Here is a 17,286-nt window from a genome sequence, read left to right as displayed (position 1 = left end):
CTTGAGTACAAGGGAACATTTGTACGCCATGCGATGATGTACCTGTGGTGAGGGCGGAGCTTCCATCATAGTGGGTGTGATGACACGTCAAATCCATCTATTACGTTACAAGTGACAAACAAAATACTGCCTGCACAGACAGACATACACACACACACACACACACACACACACACGGTTGTACGTTCGAGTGTTAAGTGTTTCTGACGCTGTTTGTTCCCGCCTTAAAAAGACAACGGAGGTTCTGAGGACTGTTAATTACAGACCTGAGGGACGGTGACGGATCACTGTAATCTCAAAGCAGGACTAATGATGGTTTTCAGCGGCGTCACGTGGACCAGAGCTGGAGCCACTAAACATGAGTCAGACCAGCGGCGCGAGACTTAGTCTTACACCTGCAGTTCAGCAGGTAGAAGTATAATCATTACACGTGCGGTCTACAGAGAGGTCACTGGACTTCATGGTCAGGTGAACCGAGAGATCTGATATGCACAGGTGTCAAGTCTTTCTAAAATCAGTGCAATCAGCTCAGTTCACTACAGGTGGACTCCAGTCAAGGGCCCAATCCCAGTGTCCCCCCTCACAGACCCTCTATTATGCACACTTTCTGTAAGTCCACGTTTCTGCAGACTTCGCCTGAGGGAATTACCCAAAGTTCATAGTTTTGCGACATTTCGACTTTCTTATCTCATAATTAAGACATTTATCTCACAATAATTACTTTTTATCTCATAATTTCGACTTTCTTATCTCACAATTATGACTTCTGTCTCATAATTATGACTTTCTTATTTCATAGTTATGACTTTTATCTCATAATTTCGACTTTTTATCTAAAATATGAGATGAAAGTCATAATTATGAGATAAAAAGTCATAATTATGACTTTTATCTCATATTTTTGATCTTTGGGATATTTATTTTCTTTCACTGGCGGGAAACAGGCTTCCATATGAACTTGCTAGGTTCAAACTGAACTGTTCAAAAAATTCAAACGCAGCAAGCACAACATGACTGACCGTGAAGGAGTTGGTTGTGTATGGTCTATCACATTTTCAAAATAAAAACTTTCATTCCACAGACTAAAAGGCTGCTTCAAAATAAGAGCACTTCATAGAACTGTAGTGGAGTGAAAAGTACAATAGGCTATGTGTCTTTTAAAGTGTAGTGGAGTAAAAGATAATACTCCAGTAAAGTACAGATACTTAAGTACATTACTCAAGTCAATATACGTCATTACTGTCCACCAATGGTCCCAGGTTACTTCCGTTAAACATCACGTTTTACATGTAGCTCACGGTTCACCTCCATGGTGCTAACTCCTCAACTACAGAGAGAAATCTGATTGAAGTAAAGGTGTTTGGTGGATGAAACTGGCGCCGGACGGAGGACTGGACCCTGACACGTCGTCTGTTGCCTCTAGTTTTACCGTGTCTGCTGAGGATAACCGTCACCAACGATGACAACCTAAAAACGGACAGAATTTGGATGGAGTTTGGCGCCACACGCCTCAGAACGAGGTGTTGACAGAGCAGCTCGTTGGTCCGGTGCAGACGGAACCAGGCGTGGGTTGGTTGCTGGTTAGTTTCTGAACGACTTAAATTCAACTAGTGATAAAATAAATAAATAATAATAATAATAAATAACTTTCAGTCAGTTTTGGTTAAAGTTATATCGAACCAGGTTCAGGTTCTTACCTTGGAGGGAGGAGGTTTTCAGCTGGACCCGCTACTCAGTGTTTTACTTTTACAGGTAAAATGAAGCTCCGATGCTTCAGTTGCACTTCAACCCGGTCTCAAAGTCGTTATCTCGGTCTGTGTCTGTGACTGTAGCGAGTTTCTCAGGTGCAGGTGAAAACCCACAGGTGTCTGTGTCTGTGTCTGCGTCTGTCTGCTGCTGTTACAACAAAACTCCACCTAAGTAAATAATGCTGGATTTACCTGTCTGACGAGCAGAGCAGTCCAAGCTGACAACTTTATGACACCACACATATCATTATTACAGTGAGTCACGACACCCCCCCCCCCCCCATTAGGATATTAGATTAGATTATAATATATTTTAATATAACCACTGTATATGTGATGCTGGTGTGTAAACATGTACATGTTTATAGTACAGAAATATGGAAAGTGCAGGACAGAGAAAGGGAGGAAGAGAATGAAGGAGAGAAGGGGAAATGAGATGTGAAACCTTGTGCAGGTGAAGAGAAAGAGGGATGAGTATGGAGGTAGATTTTTTCTCAATATTATTTATGTGTGATCTGTAAATATAAAACACCCTCCACAAATACAAAACATACATTTAAAAACTCACTAAAATATCTTGCAAATATATAACGGATCTAAAAACAAATTTCAAAATAAAAATATATCTGTGAATACAGAATAATTAATTTACAAATAAATCAAAAGCATTAGTGAATATCTTCCTAATATTTACATCTTTCAAACAAACATTTTTGGATCAATCTTTCCTCTTCGCTTGTGGATTTACCTTTTACACAGAGTTTTGAGACAAACCTGCCGGTATGAACGAAAATGAACTTGAATCGGAAAAAAGTGATCGCCTGCTGACGCCGCCATTTCCGCTTTTCAAAGTAAGAGCACGCAGTCTTCTTTAAAGCGGTTGTATTTCATCAAATAATCGGCGACAAGTCACGTGCGCTACGTTAACGGTTGTAAGAAATTAAATGACAGAACCTGGTTAAAGTCTCTGATAGTTTGGCTTTTGGTGTTGATATTTGTTTTGTTAAGAAATGACATATTACAATTTTATTGTTCATTGTTAATAAGCAGGCTACGCTAACGTCAACTACTAAACCGGAACCCGTTGCCAGGGTGACAGTAATCAGTCATGTTGCAGACTGAATGAAAGAAGGGTTCTGACATCCCATACTGAAGACTCATTGTAAATAGACCACATTTCATACCCATACAACCTGTAAAGAGATACCTGCTGTCATTTCTTTACCATTGAGTTTATTGTAATCATTCAGTCCATTTGCTGTTTACAGCATAATTGGTATTTTCTACATGTAGGCTACACTCAGTTATCTTCATTTGTCCTGTACAGTCACTGGAACAGCCAACTCATCTCTTACAGGTGGTAATAGTAAGGAATATGTCATAATGCACAATATATACTAAATAAGTGAAAGAAAGGTTCCAAGGTTCATGTACTATAACAAAGTAAAACTAAATTAAAGATATCCAATCAGAGACGACTTAAAATAAAGATAAATATTAACGTTGATAATAACATTGTTAATGTTGGGACATTGGACTCAGTGTTATAATTTAGAAAAGATGTTGATTCATAAAGAATCAATTAAACTGATCATGCAGGTCACTGTAAATGTGCATTTAATGACATCTTACAATTTTTCAGCCAAAACGAGTTATCGTGCTTGAATATAAGTGTAGGTAGTATACATTACACCTCATCTTAGAGAAACTTCCTGGTGGGAAGCACCTGTTAGGAAAGAGTAAGAAGAAATGTGTGTTTGACAGATCAATCATTTAGACATACAATGCATTTGAAAAGTATTCAGGCACTTATTTTTTTACATTTTCTTATTTATTATTATTATTATTATTATTTAATTCATTCATGAATGCAGAATGGCAGCTAGCAGCTTGCTAATGCTAACAGCCATCTAAACGTGAAATCAATAAATCATGCCCTCAAATTGATATACCACGCTCTTGAATAAAGATAGGAAATAAACTCCATAAACACCCGGGTGAACCCGCTAATTTTCACCCCTTTCCTGCTGTCACGTCTTTCAGAGCACAGACACTGTAAACACACCTGTTACCTGTCCAGCCCAGACCTGCTGTAAGCGGCTACACTGCGCTCGGGGATGAAAGAGTAAGCCATCACTAACTGCTGAGCTAAAGTAACTAGCAGATGAATAACATGCCTACCTGTAACCAAGCAGCTCAGACATCCCACACTGTTTCCACTGATCAACCGCTGCGGTGAAGCACAGAAAGCTAGCCGGCTAGCTAATATTACGAACAACAGGAAATACAACCACTCACGTCTCAGAGCCATGGCGAACTGTTAAGTAACATGTTGTTTACACACAGTTTTAACAGAAAGACTGGAAGTGTGGTTTAAATGAAGTTATTGTAAGATGATGCAGGCTGCTGTTAGCACTGCTTATCTTGTACCATGAGACAAGAAAACATTAAACAAAGATGGCGTTCCGTACGGAAACACACCTCAGACTACGGTGTCCCACAGCGGCCAAACAACACTCGAACCACTTTGCTGAGAAGGTAAATTCAAAGCCTCCGACTCTGTCGGACTTACCTCCGGTACCGGGGCAGTTGATTTCTTCGTGCAGACAGCGTATAAAGCCTGGTGGGAGTTTCAGAGTGTTTGGACCGTGGACTGTTCTCAGAGCCAGGCATGGGACAACTGCGACCTTCCTGCTTTTTGTCTTCCATATTTAAAGTAAAGCTGGCGGCTTTCGGCCGAAATGCCCGTATGTGCGCAGTGCATTAAAGCAGACAGATGTGCGCACCTCTGGTTTTTCCCTCCACGCCCCGTTTTCTGTTCGTCCGTTTTTTCCGAAACCGTCACAGGTACGAAAAGTTTCTGCGTTTGTTTGTTCCCCAGTTTACTTTTCTTCTGCTGTTATTCAGTTATCAGTTATTAATCTCATTTTACATTCATGTTTTTAATGTTTTTCATTTTAGATCAAATTTGATCTAAAATGAAAAACATTAAAAAATGTTTTATGTTCATTTTATGTCTTTTCTTTTCATGTGAAGCACTTGGTACATGTCATTCCTTTTTGTAAAGCAATTTGTGCTGCATTTCTTGTATGAAATGTGCTATACAAATAAAATGTATTATTATTATTATTGTCTTTCTATTGTCTATTTTCATTGTCCTTCAATCCATCCTCATTTTATTGTACCATTTGATTGTTTTTTTTATTTATTGTAAAGCACCTTTGAGCTACATCTCTTGTATGAAAAGTGGTGTATATATATAAAGTTATTATTATTATTTTTATTATTATTATTATTATTAGAGTGACATCTGGAGAGCCTGGTGGTCAGTGGCCAAACCATAGTGAGATGTAGTTGTTGATGATGCTGTCAATGATGCAGCAGTAGAAGTTCAAGATAATGGGATTTATTGATAATAACAAAATATAGAAACTCACTATCCTTTAAAGATGCCTATTGGGGGGAGTCTGCACCCTGTGAATAACTTTCACTAGCATCTAGAGACACGTTATTCAGTCGGAGGGAAAACTTCTTAAAAATCTTTACTTAAACATGCATCTCTGAGAGCAGTGCTTTCTCCTTTAGCAGTGCAGTATTGTTAGGTGCCATTACATGCTTTGGATCTGATGTTACATCTTTATTTGTGGAGAGAAAGTCAACCGAGATCAGCACCACCCTGCTCCACAGTGTTTTTGTTCAACACTAGCAGCTGATGCACAAAGCACAGCTTCAAATCTCACCTGTTCCATCATGTGGTCCTGGTGTCCCATGATAATGGCAGCATGGTGAGGATACTTCTGCCTGAGGTGGTCCAGAAACACCTCCTTCTTTCTCTCCACCTCCGAGTGCTGCATCATCAGGCTGTCCAGCTGGCTGTCCCTGCTGCTGGCACCAGTAGCGGCGGCGTAGCTTCGAGGTAAAGTGCTGGGAGAGCGTGGAGCTGGACCGTAGGAGGAGACGTGTGGGTTACAGAGCAGGCTGCTGCTGGTGTGTTGTTTCTTCTGCAGCAGATGCTTAGTGCTGCTGTCCCCAGCAGAAGAAGAAGAGGAGACTCTGGACAGGGAGTTTCCTGGATCTGAGTGGACAAGAGAGGAAAGGAGAGAGGAAATAAGATGAGAGTACAGAGAGAAAGAGGAGGAAGAAAGAAGAATATAGGACAGGAGAACATGTGACAGGATGAAATTTCAGCTTCTTATACTGAAGAATATATTTTTCCTCTCTTCAGTTCAAACTGCACATCAGCTCTGGAGGTGGAACTGACCAGAGAGTCTCTTTATTCATCACAATATAATGACAGGAAGTAGTGAATCCTTTCATTTTAAAAGCATCCTCTCTGCGATGTGTTTGTGTGTATCTGTGTGTATGTATGCGTGTGTCACATGACACAGGATGATGAACAGTCAAGTGAATCGAGCAAGTTGAAATGTGGGAAAAGCAGGCACCAGGTTTTGACGAGAATGTGTGGAATAAAAAAAGATATATTGTTTTTGTTTAAATCTGAGTCAGCAGTTTATCTGTTCAGGTATTATGTTGTGTCAGCCTTTTGGAGGGAAGTTCAAAAGATGTGTAATGCACTGAAGCTGTGCTTTAAACTAGATTTTTTCAGAAAAAAATAGTTATTATTATTGATTATTTTGTTAGGGAAAAGATTTATTTTCAAAGCTGCTGATTCCTTGAAAATCAATCAATCTTGAATGTTATTAAAACGTCACTTTATCGTTCTGACATGAAGAAGTCTGGAACAACCAGGACTCTTCTAGAGCTGGACGCTCGGACCAGGTTTCATCTGTCTTTCACAAATCAAGAGAAAGAGCTGACGGCACTGTACATCCTGAATCTGAAGCTGGACATAATCAGTAGCACAGTCTAAATGCCAGTGATCAGCTTCTGCTCCGGCTGCTGTGACCGATGCCGTGCAGAGCTGCGTGGCATTTACATGACTGCAGGCTCTAATACACACACACACGTACACTGTAAAACTACAATCACCGCCTCGTGGTTGTCCGCCTCCAGAACTCTGACTAGTTTCGGATGAAATCCCTGTTTATCCAGAGTCATAGAAAAACATTAAACATTTGTGTGAAATTTTGTTTTGGCTAAAAAGTGTTTTTTTGATGTCACTGTGACCTTGACCTTTGACCTTTAGCCACCAAAATCAAATCATTTTGTCCTTGAGTCCAATTGAATGTTTGTGCCAAATTTGAAGAAGTTCCTTCGAGGCGTTACGGAGATATCGCGTTCACAAGGCCACGCTAAAGTGAATGGAGTCGATGTGAATTAAAAAGAATAATAAGCGTGAAAAACCTTTTTTAAGAGAAAGTTTTCTCACTTTGTTGAAGTTTAGAAACTTTCAGTGGAATAATGTTTTTGCAGTGCACGGACATACATGTGTCCTCTCACACACGTCTTCATCGTCCTGACATTTGGAGCTGTCCTGGAGCTCTGCTGTCTGGAACGAGGACACTTTGACTGGTTTTTAATTGAGCCGGAAGGTCTGATTTTATTGACAGAACACGAATGTAACGTTCAGCCGTCACGTCGATGACATCACACTGCTGAGGACACAATACCTGTTCCATTGTCCGTCCGTCTCATTCTCATGGACACGATATCTCTGCAACACCTTGAAGGAACTCCTTCAAATTTGGCACAAACGTTCCCTTGGACCCAAGGATGAACTGATTAGATTTTGGGGGGGGGGTCAAAGGTCAAGGTCACTGTGACCTCACAAAACAGGGTTTTCTCTGTCAACCATATTTCCTGCTTAGGTTAATGCTAACACATAGCTTCATTTGAAAGTTGCTGGGACTGTACCACAGCTGTGTTTTCCTGCGTTAAACATTCCCACAGCCTCGACTCACCAGCGACTCGCAGCCCACGACATAAGCTGGCAGCGTATAAACTTAATCCGTTCAGTGCCGCCCAACCTGAGACAGTAAGTCAGGCTGGAGACATGGCTGTTCAACGCCCTCACCACACTCTGTTCTTAATGAGGCTTCAGTTTAGTGGCATTAAGTATTGAGGCAGTAGCATTTCTCTCAGTGCAGACATGACTCCGACTCAGTGTGTGTTTGTGATATGAAACACGTGGGTTTGATGCTGGATGATGAGCTGATATTAGATTAAAACTGGTTCTCATTTGTTAAAATAAAAATGTTTGAAATTGAAATTTCAGGTGAGCAATTGATCAGATAATTATGTGTAAGGTGTCACTCAACCAGAGGCTCTGTATGATGAAGCAGATCTGAAGTTACCGAGGTAACAGAGGAGCAGATCAAAAACCTGTCAACAGCCAAACTACTGACCAATCAGATCACTGGAAAAACTGAGTCATCACTCCTACAGGATCCTCACAGGGACAAAAGCATCTACTGAGTCGAACAAGTTTCTGTTTTAGTTTGATGGTGACACACACCTGGACAGGCAGGTGCAGTGAAGGTACTTTAATGGAAGAAAAACAGGTGGACAGACGGAAGAACAAACTGTGAGTAGCAGAACAGGCGGGAAAGAGTCTGGCGATCAGACCTCTGGTTAAAGGCAACAGAAACAAAACCAGAGCGAAGGGGAACACACGCACTAGATACACACAACAGGTAAAAGACACAGGTGCAACACATTAACAGGTAATCACAGAGGACACCTAAGGCACCTAAGGAAAGTGGTTTCAAAATAAAACAGGAAGTCACTTGAAGGCAGATCATAACAGCTGTGAAATATATAAATATAAATGAGTATTACTTTGACTTGCACTGCAACAACAGAGGAGCCTGGATCACCACTGATGGATCACTGTGGTTCACTTCGCATTATCGGCATCTGGAAACATTTCGTCGGGACACAAACTTCTTAGTAAAACTGCGACTGCTCGCACCGGTGGGCAGCAGTGACCTTTCGTAAAGAGAACCTCCGGCGCCGCCTCGGTTCATTTTCTCAGACTTCTCATGAGCACGTTGTCACATTCAGTCGTTTGCTGCAAAGGTCAGACGGTGAGATCTCGTCCGCATGTTGACACTGCAGCCGCAACGCATCCTCAGCTGAACCTCAGACCGAAGAAGAAACACAGAGCCGCACAGCGTCTTCTTTCATACCACTGATATCAGTGTTCCCACCAATCCTCCAGATCCAGATCCAGATCCAGATCCAGATCCAGAGCCAGATCCAGAGCCAGATCCAGATCCAGATCCAGATCCAGATCAGTCGTCATGTCTCCGCACCGGCGCCAGCGAGAGCATATTGTTTTCAGGTTGTCCGTCTGTCCTATTGTTGTGGACACAATATCTCAATAACGCCTTGACAGAACGTCTTCAAATTTTTCACAAACATTCACTCGGACTCAAGGACTAACTGCGTAGATTTGGGTGGTCAAAGGTCAAAGGTCATGGGCGTGGTGACCTCACAACACGCAGGTTTGTCCTTGTGATTGAAATATCTCTGTAACACTTTGAAGGAACTTCTTCAAATTTGGTAAAAACATTCACCTGGACTCATGGACACACTGATTAGATTTTGGTGGCTAAAGGTCATAGGTCAAAGGTGAAGGTCATGTTGACCTCAAAAAACATGATTTTGGCCTTGTAAACACAATATCTGAAGAACTCCTCAAGGGATTCCCTTCATATTTGGCACACACGTTCACTTGGACTCAAGGACAAACTGATTATATTTTGGGGGTCAAAGGTCAAGGGGCATGGTGACCGCACAAGACATGATTTTATTTGCTAACATTGTTATGGAGAGAGCAAAGAGAAGGGAAAGAGTTTTTTTAGAGGCCAAAATCTTATTTGTCTTTTTATTGTTCTGTGGTAACGGAGCTGAGAGGTTGGATGCGTTTCCTCAGTTGGCAAATTTTGAAATTTTGAAAAAGTCTTAATTTACCCAGAATTCATTGTACCACAGTTCGTCTTACGGCTGTCAAGAATTGAACTGTTTTGTGCAACAGATGAGTTTAGACTCAGTCTGTCTCTGTGATGTTGGTCAATGTCCCAGATCAACAGCTGATCTAGAATCAGTGCAAGACATAACTTTTTAAATGTTTCTTAATTATTTGCAGGTTAACATGAAAACATCAGAGATGAGACTTCAGCTTTGGCCTGAGAAGAAAAGCATGTGACTTCCTCTCATCCACTGACGCCACTGACAGTGTCAAGGAGAGGCAACACAACTGTTACTGTGACACTCACATGAGATAAACATATATTATATAATATAAAATGTAAGTATTATTGGTGTGAATAAGGATGTCATACTTTGTGTTAATGTCTCTGGTTAATGACTGTGGAAGAGGAAGAGGAGGAGAGATGAAGGTGACAAAGGATAACGAGTTTCTATTTCTTCACTGTCATTATTCCTTCTTCTTCTCTCTTTTTTCTTTTCTCCACCACCAACCCTCTCTCTCTCTCTCTCTTTCTCTCTCTCTCTCTCTCCCTCTCTCTCTCTCTCTCTCTCTCTCTCTCTCTCCCCTCTCTCTCTCTCTCTCTCTGTCTCTTCTCTCACTCTCTCTCTCTGTCTCTGTCTCTCTCTCTCACTCTCTCTCTGTCTCTCTCTCTCTCACTCTCTCTCTCTCTCTCTCTCTCACTATGCACCCCCTCCCTCCCACCCCTCTCTCCTTGACAAAGCAGATCTGATTGATCTAGTTCAGTGGAGGCCTGGAGGTAAATCTCAGCTCTTCACTGTGCTGGGCAGCACTGTGTGAATATTTGGTTCACAACGTGGACAGTCAGTCAGCCGTCCACTCAGTCAGTCATCCAGTCAGTCAATAAACCAGGTAGTTAGTGAACTAATTCATTAATTCATTCATTAGAGTTTGTAGTGAAAAAAAAAGGTGTCAATATTTTAGACTTTAATCTGAGATATTTCAGATTTCCTCAGTTCATGCTCCGATGCTACGCTGCTATTAGCTAGAAATGTTAAATAAAAATGATAAATCTCATGAAATGACCAACAGTTTCTCAGGTAGCAAATTAAATCCGGCCCACGGTTGGGCCACATACTTGTTTTGTTCTGGCCCAGTATACGCCCGCTTCCACGGCCCGAATCTGGTCCATATACAGCTCGATCGTCAGATGCCACTTCCACATCTGGACCAATTCTGGCACGCACACAGAAAATGTCCAGACTCAGGCCGAGGACCCGGGGATATGTTGGGCCAGAAGTTTCATTTTGCCACCTTGGTTGTCTCTCAGTATTTTCTAATTACCCCAGTCCCATTGGTTCCTACTTTTACTGTAGTTACCTTCATAACCACTTCAGAAATACATAGTTTATTTTTCCTCCACAGCGGCAACGTTTTGTTTTCCGATGGTCCGTCTCGGACACTATACTATAGACACTATATCTCAGTAACGCCTTGACAGAACATTCACTTGGACTCAAGGATCAACTGATTAGATTTTGGGGGTCAAAGGGTCAAGGGCATAGTGACCTCACACAACATTATTTGTTGCCTAGTGACAAAACAGGATCAGAACGAGTGGATGTGAATCCCTTGTCATCAGAGCACAGTATCCTGGGAAAACCTTTGTTTCCACTTTAACAATCCGTCCAACTGGAGTGTGGATTAAATCTGGCATGCGGCTTGTTTCTATGACAGTGTGTCCTCCATGATAATGTTCAGAATGGCATGACAGAGCCATGGTAAAAAAGAGAGAGCTATCGGACAAAAATGAACTTGAAAGAAGAAAGTAGGCCATGTCACACTGATGAATGTTACTTTACACTGATAATGATGCTCTCCTCCATGTGTATAAACGTCCTGGGCGTCTCAGCTGTGCGGCCGTTTCTCTGAGAGCATTCATATTTGGAATTATATGTGATTCTCTCTAATTAGTCGGAGCATAACGTCAGAGATTTGTCACACTACTTCTATTATGCTTCTTTTATGTGTCTGCAGTGGCCGGGATGAAATCCACATAGCTGCCCCTGAAGCTGAGGTTTGATGATCGGTTGGGACTTCCTGTCCATCCTTTCCTACCCTGCAGCCTCCTTTTTTGGCTGGAACACAACAACTGGGCCAGCCCTATAATCTGTAATGTCCCTGACTGAGTGACTGACTGAGTGACTGAGTGATCATATTTCCACCACTGGTCAGTTGGAGTGTCTGGATCAAACAGGTTCTGTCAGGGGTTGTTCACAGCTGAGACTTTTTTCAAACAGACTGGTTATAAACCTGGTTCAGGTCTGGATCATGTGTTGATGCCGACCGGGGGCTCAGGGCTACACCTGTTCTTACAGGCAGTCTACAGATCCGCTCTGGTTTCCCGGCTGCTTGTGAACTGCAGGGAAGAGGAGGAGCGCTTCCAATACACTGAGCCTCGCCTCCATTACAGCAAATAAACTACTTTCATTACATGTGTCATTATTACTAAAGGAGGCAGAGGAATAACTGAACATGAGACACACCGAGCAGAGAGAGCAGGAGAGAGGGAGGGAGAGAGAGATGTCATCACTAACTGCTAAAGAAGCTAGCAGATCTGAATGTAGCACGTAAACAACAGAAACACCAGCAACAGGAAATGAGACGATACTCTTACTGCAGCACAGAAATAAACGGTTTCTGCCCAGTGAAACGCTAGAGGGCTTTTAATTTGAAAAATTTACAGGAAGAGTTTATATTAACACATATCAAAAAGAGGGAGTTAGACATAAAAACCTGCCTCTAATAAAAGTCTGTGACGTTCTGGAGCTGAAATAAATAAAGACTAAACTGTAGTGGATCTGTGCTCGGTGTGAGAGACTGAATAAGAAAGACATTGTGTCTCTTCTAACTTCCTCTCTGATCATGTTACAGTAAATCCAGCTGAAATCACAGCTCAGTCTTTGTCTTTCATGTATGTGTTTGGTGATTTTTGTCAGACGACGTCACAGTTATGAAACCAGGATAAAATCTCGTCTTTACTTCTGTAGCTCCTGCAGCTGCAGCACAGCCCCCACAGTGAGGAGCAAGAGGAGAGATGAGTGAGGACAGGGTTAATGGATGTCACAGAGAGGGGACATTATATGTGTTGAAAGCCCTTCACCCCTTCAGCACAGTAACAAACTGTGGTTTTACAATAGTTAATTAGTTTCAATTAGTGTCAGTGTCGAGCTAGTCGGTAATTTGTCACAATAATCAGATTATCAACTGTGTTATTAACATTATCAGAAGAAACTAGTTATATATTGTTATACGTTTTATCTTAGACAATGAAAGTGAGTTTTGTTCCCGCTCTCGTCTCTTTGTTCTCCACCAAACAAACGACTGGAAAATATTCCGAAGGATTCAGATTCAATAAAATGCTTTTTAATCTCTAGTAACGTCACAGTGAATTAATGAACACAAACATGGGGAGAAGAGAAGAGACAAGGAGGCTGAAATTAACCCTTTGCCTTGCAAAGAACAGAGTTAGCACTGAATACTGAGCATGATGGATGTGAACGCGCACACAATCACGCTCATGCTAAACATTGACCTGGAGTGAACTGAGGTCAGGAATATTGACATTATTAATTATTAATTTGGTGGTTAATACTCAGACATCATCAAAGCAAAGATGATATAACCAGTACTTGATGACAAACTTTCCTGATATGGGAAGTGACGGGGGAGGAAAAGGAAAACTGTGGTAGGCAGAGTGGTACAAAATAACATATCATTAACATATTACAAACAAATTAGCAAAAAATACTGTGTTAACTCGACAGTTTTTAGCATATTAAGGCATTTCAATTTGGGTGCTACCACTGTGACTCAAACCCGCTCAGATTCATGAAGTGTCTCAGCTTCTCTTTCACAAGTTTCAGTGATTTTTTAGGAGTTTTAACTAATTCTGTACCATAACTATGTAGCCTAAACGTACCGACTCGCAAGAGCCCACATGACCACAACGCAGGCATACATTCAGCCCAACGTAGTCCCGCCGTCAAAAAGAGGGTATGTTGATGCCAACCAACAGCACAGGAGCATTGATGGTCCAAACTCTTTAAGACATTCAATATTGTCGTGTTTAAAACTGCCTTTTTTTGTCGTCTCAAAATGTGCGAATTTGACGTATTAACGTGGACGTCAAACTACATGTTGTGGACGAACCTGTCCAGCCTCATTCTCTGGTTGTACCTTTAAATCTGTCACCTCACACGACCACAGACCTGCGTTTCAAAGTGAAGTCACCTCTCTCCTCGTTCGCTCACACCGTTATATTATTTGTATTAAAGCAGAAATAGTCACACTGTGGGCTTGGTCAAAAATAAGCAGTGCAAACTGTGTGATGAGTCTTATTGGCAGAGACACGTAGGTCCGCATGTAGCCTGGATGATCAAAAATATACTGTGTAGATGTTTGCAGAGCGAGCTGCTGTTTCCCAGGGCTCTGAGTGCTCAGCGAGGCGCACTGCAGCCGATTCTGACTGTAAGACAAAAGAATGGAAAAAGAATATAGAAGCATGATGAGAGCGGTGTGTAGGGATGCAGAAGACGCTGCAGGGGTTGGGAATAGGAGCGGATAGGAGCGGGGACTGGATGGATGGAAAGACATCTGAGATGAAATCACACTGCTGCTGTCTAAACACATCACCAACTCAGAGGAGCAGAAACAGAAAGTTAGAGCCTACTGGGGTAAGTAAGGTAAAGAATGGAAAGAGAGAGGCAGAGAAGTTAGTCATTCTTGCCTGTGAGCGAGGAGCTTCACCCGCAAACGCTCCGGTGGAGCTGCTTGAGTCGCACTGAGCAGCTTCCAGCTGTGACACAGCTGTGTGAGTGTGAACAGGACCTGTTCCCACAGAGGAGCGAAAACAAACCCTCAAACATTTACACAGCACTTAAAGCCGACAAACAAAAAGTAACCACCAAAAATCATCCAAAAAACTCCCCAAAGATACTTCATGATGAGACAGAAAATATTCTAATCACAGCAGTGACTCCAAATCAACCTGAAGGACGAGTGTCTCTCCACAGCTGAGAGAAGTCGTCGGTAACGAGGCTTCGTACTAACGGCTGTGACCGACTCTACATTTCAAACAGAGGGAGTCAGACATAAAGACCTGCCTCTAATAAAAGTCTGTCACGTTCTGGAGCTGCAGCAAATAACGACTAAACTGTTGTGGATCTGTGCTCGGTGTGAGAGACTGAATAAGAAAGAGAGTCTGTCTCAGGCCCCGGTGTTTTGGGTTTAGTCCAGATTCGAGTCCGTCCTGTGGCGCTTTGCTGCTTCTCTCTCTGACTGTGACCAAAGCAAAAACAACTTTAAAAAAGAAAGATATTGTGTCTCTTCTAACTTTCTTTCTCTCTGATCATGTTTCAGTAAATCCAGCTGAAGTCACAGCTCAGTCTTTGACTTTCATTAATGTGTTTGGTGACGACGTCGTGGTTATAAAATCAGGATTTGACCACAGGCGGTCCAGACAGACACCGGGTTTAGACCTGGTCTTGTTTTTCTGCAGAGACGACGGCGCACACTGACCGGCCGCTCGTCTCAGGAGCTGGAGATGATCACTCTCTGAATGTGGCGCGTCTGTAAAAGCACATCACACCGTTTGCCTTCTCTCCCTCCCTCTCTGACTCTCCCTCTCTCCCTTCCTCCCGTCCTCCTCCCTCCAGCTTTTGAAGCAGGGAGATTAGCTTCACTTTATAGTGAACGAGGGGAATGTGATGATACGAGAGGGAATGTAACTAATCAGCAGAGGGCTGTAATCCACGGGGACTAGACGGGACAATACGGCTGGACTCCAGAATGTATGACAGGACAGAAAAAGGCTGTGACCACAGACCAGAGGAGATCTCGCTGGATACAGGGACGTGTACAAATCACAGAAATTCACACAGTCACATCACTGGGATTCAGTTCCACGGGAGGTGAAGCGTTACATTTCCCAGTCAAGACTTTAAAGGGGCAGTTCTGGTGTTTTGACGTGGGGTTGTGAGAGGTAGTCATATACAGTCGGTACATTAAATACAGTAGATCATGATGAGCGTGTTGCTGTGGGCGGAGCCACGAGAAAAAAACATGTTTTAGGCATGTTGAATATTTGTGGTTTATCTTCCTGTAAAAACAGCAACTTTGGCACTACATTTTTTCAACTAATAAGAAAGTTTGGATTGTTTCAGTGGGTGTTTTTAAAAGTGTCTAAAACACGTTTTTTCCCGTGGCCCCGCCCACAGCAACACATCCTCTGGTGAACACATGAATGCTTTTGAACGTCTCCTTTTTCCTTTTCATAGAAGACAATAAAAATCAAGAGTGGGTTTTCTGGTGCTTGTCGCGTTATTTGACTCATGTTCACCACCGTGTGAGGAAGACATTATTACTGTTTCTTCTCTCTTTCTTCTTCGCTGGTGGTTTTGCTGGTTACTGCCGCCTACTGTTGTTTTCATTTTGTACGTCCGTCCATCGCATTCTCGTGGAAACGATATCTGAGTAACGCCTTGACAGAACTTCTTCAAATTTGACAAAAACATTCACTAAGACTCAAGGACGAACTGATTAGATTCTGGGGGTCAAAGGTCAAAGGTCAAGGTCCTGGTGACCTCATAAAACACGGTTTTGGCCTTGTGAACGCGATATCTCTGTAACGCCTTGAGGGAACTTCTTTAAATTTGGAAAAAATTGACTCATGGATGAACTGATTACATTTTGGTGGTCAAAGATCAAAGGTCAAAGTCAGTGTGACCTCACACTTTTTTTAAGCCATTACTCAAGACTTCACACAGCAGGAAGTGATTCTAGTTTTATTCAGAACGGGTAGAAATACTTCTCTTTAGATGTGGTTGGATGACAGGCCAGAAATGTCTTCAAAAGAAAAGAAAGAAAAATCAAGTTGAAACGTCACATTTTTCAGTTATGTGACTCCATCTCGGACGTGAAGTGAACTTCGACATCGACTTCTACCAGTAAACAAGCAACTGAAACAACACTGACAAGTTTTCATTACTGAGACACGCCATGGATGAAAATAATGAGGTCTCGTCTCCCAGAACAGAGGAGTGTCAGCTGACTGGGTCACAGATACTTTTTGACTTGACAGGAGAACTTTTTATCTTCATCGCTGAAATGGGCTCGTAGCACTGATCTGCATCCTCAGGCAGCTGAGATGGAGGGGTTGTGAAACTTTTATTTATCTTATTTCAACCCAACCTAATTTTTTAAAATTATTTTAAATAATCTTTTTGGACCCTCTGTTTGACTTAGTAAAAAAACTGCAAGATACTCACTGCATGTCCGTGATATGTCATGTTTTAATTTAAAAGCATGAATTCACTCTGAGTCATACATGCAGTAATGCATTAACATATGACTTAGTCATGTAGCCTCATTATAAAGAGTTTCAGAAATGTCCTCTGAAAGAGAATAATCACACACACACACACACACACACACACACACACACGCGCACGCACACACGCACATGGCTGTAGGCTCTTTGAATATAACGGAAGGCTGGTCTTTGGTCTGTAAAAATATATTATCTGACGGCATCGAGAAGATCAGGATTATTTTCTCTGAATAACAATGAGGTGAAGCCTGAGCGGCTCGGGTGTATCTCCGTGTTTCCTTTGTTAGAGAGCACAT

The 17,286-nt window shown here is 42.1% G+C and overlaps 1 protein-coding gene across 1 annotated transcript in view; it reads right to left on the bottom strand.

The window, feature by feature from the left end:
- LOC111233253 (sickle tail protein-like) overlaps positions 1 to 17,286 on the bottom strand; it is a 42,179-nt gene that overhangs the window by 21,308 nt on the left and 3,585 nt on the right. The window contains exon 2 of the mRNA XM_022761025.1: positions 5,489 to 5,823. Within this exon, the coding sequence (XP_022616746.1) occupies positions 5,489 to 5,823 (335 nt within the window). The remainder of the gene's footprint in view (positions 1 to 5,488; positions 5,824 to 17,286) is intronic.

The sequence above is a fragment of the Seriola dumerili genome, unplaced genomic scaffold (genome assembly GCF_002260705.1).
Source record: "Seriola dumerili isolate Sdu_G_001 unplaced genomic scaffold, Sdu_1.0 BDQW01000383.1, whole genome shotgun sequence".
NCBI classification, from domain to species: domain Eukaryota; kingdom Metazoa; phylum Chordata; class Actinopteri; order Carangiformes; family Carangidae; genus Seriola; species Seriola dumerili.
The sequence above is the reverse complement of the archived record's forward strand: the minus strand, read 5'-3'. Positions and strand labels throughout refer to the sequence as shown.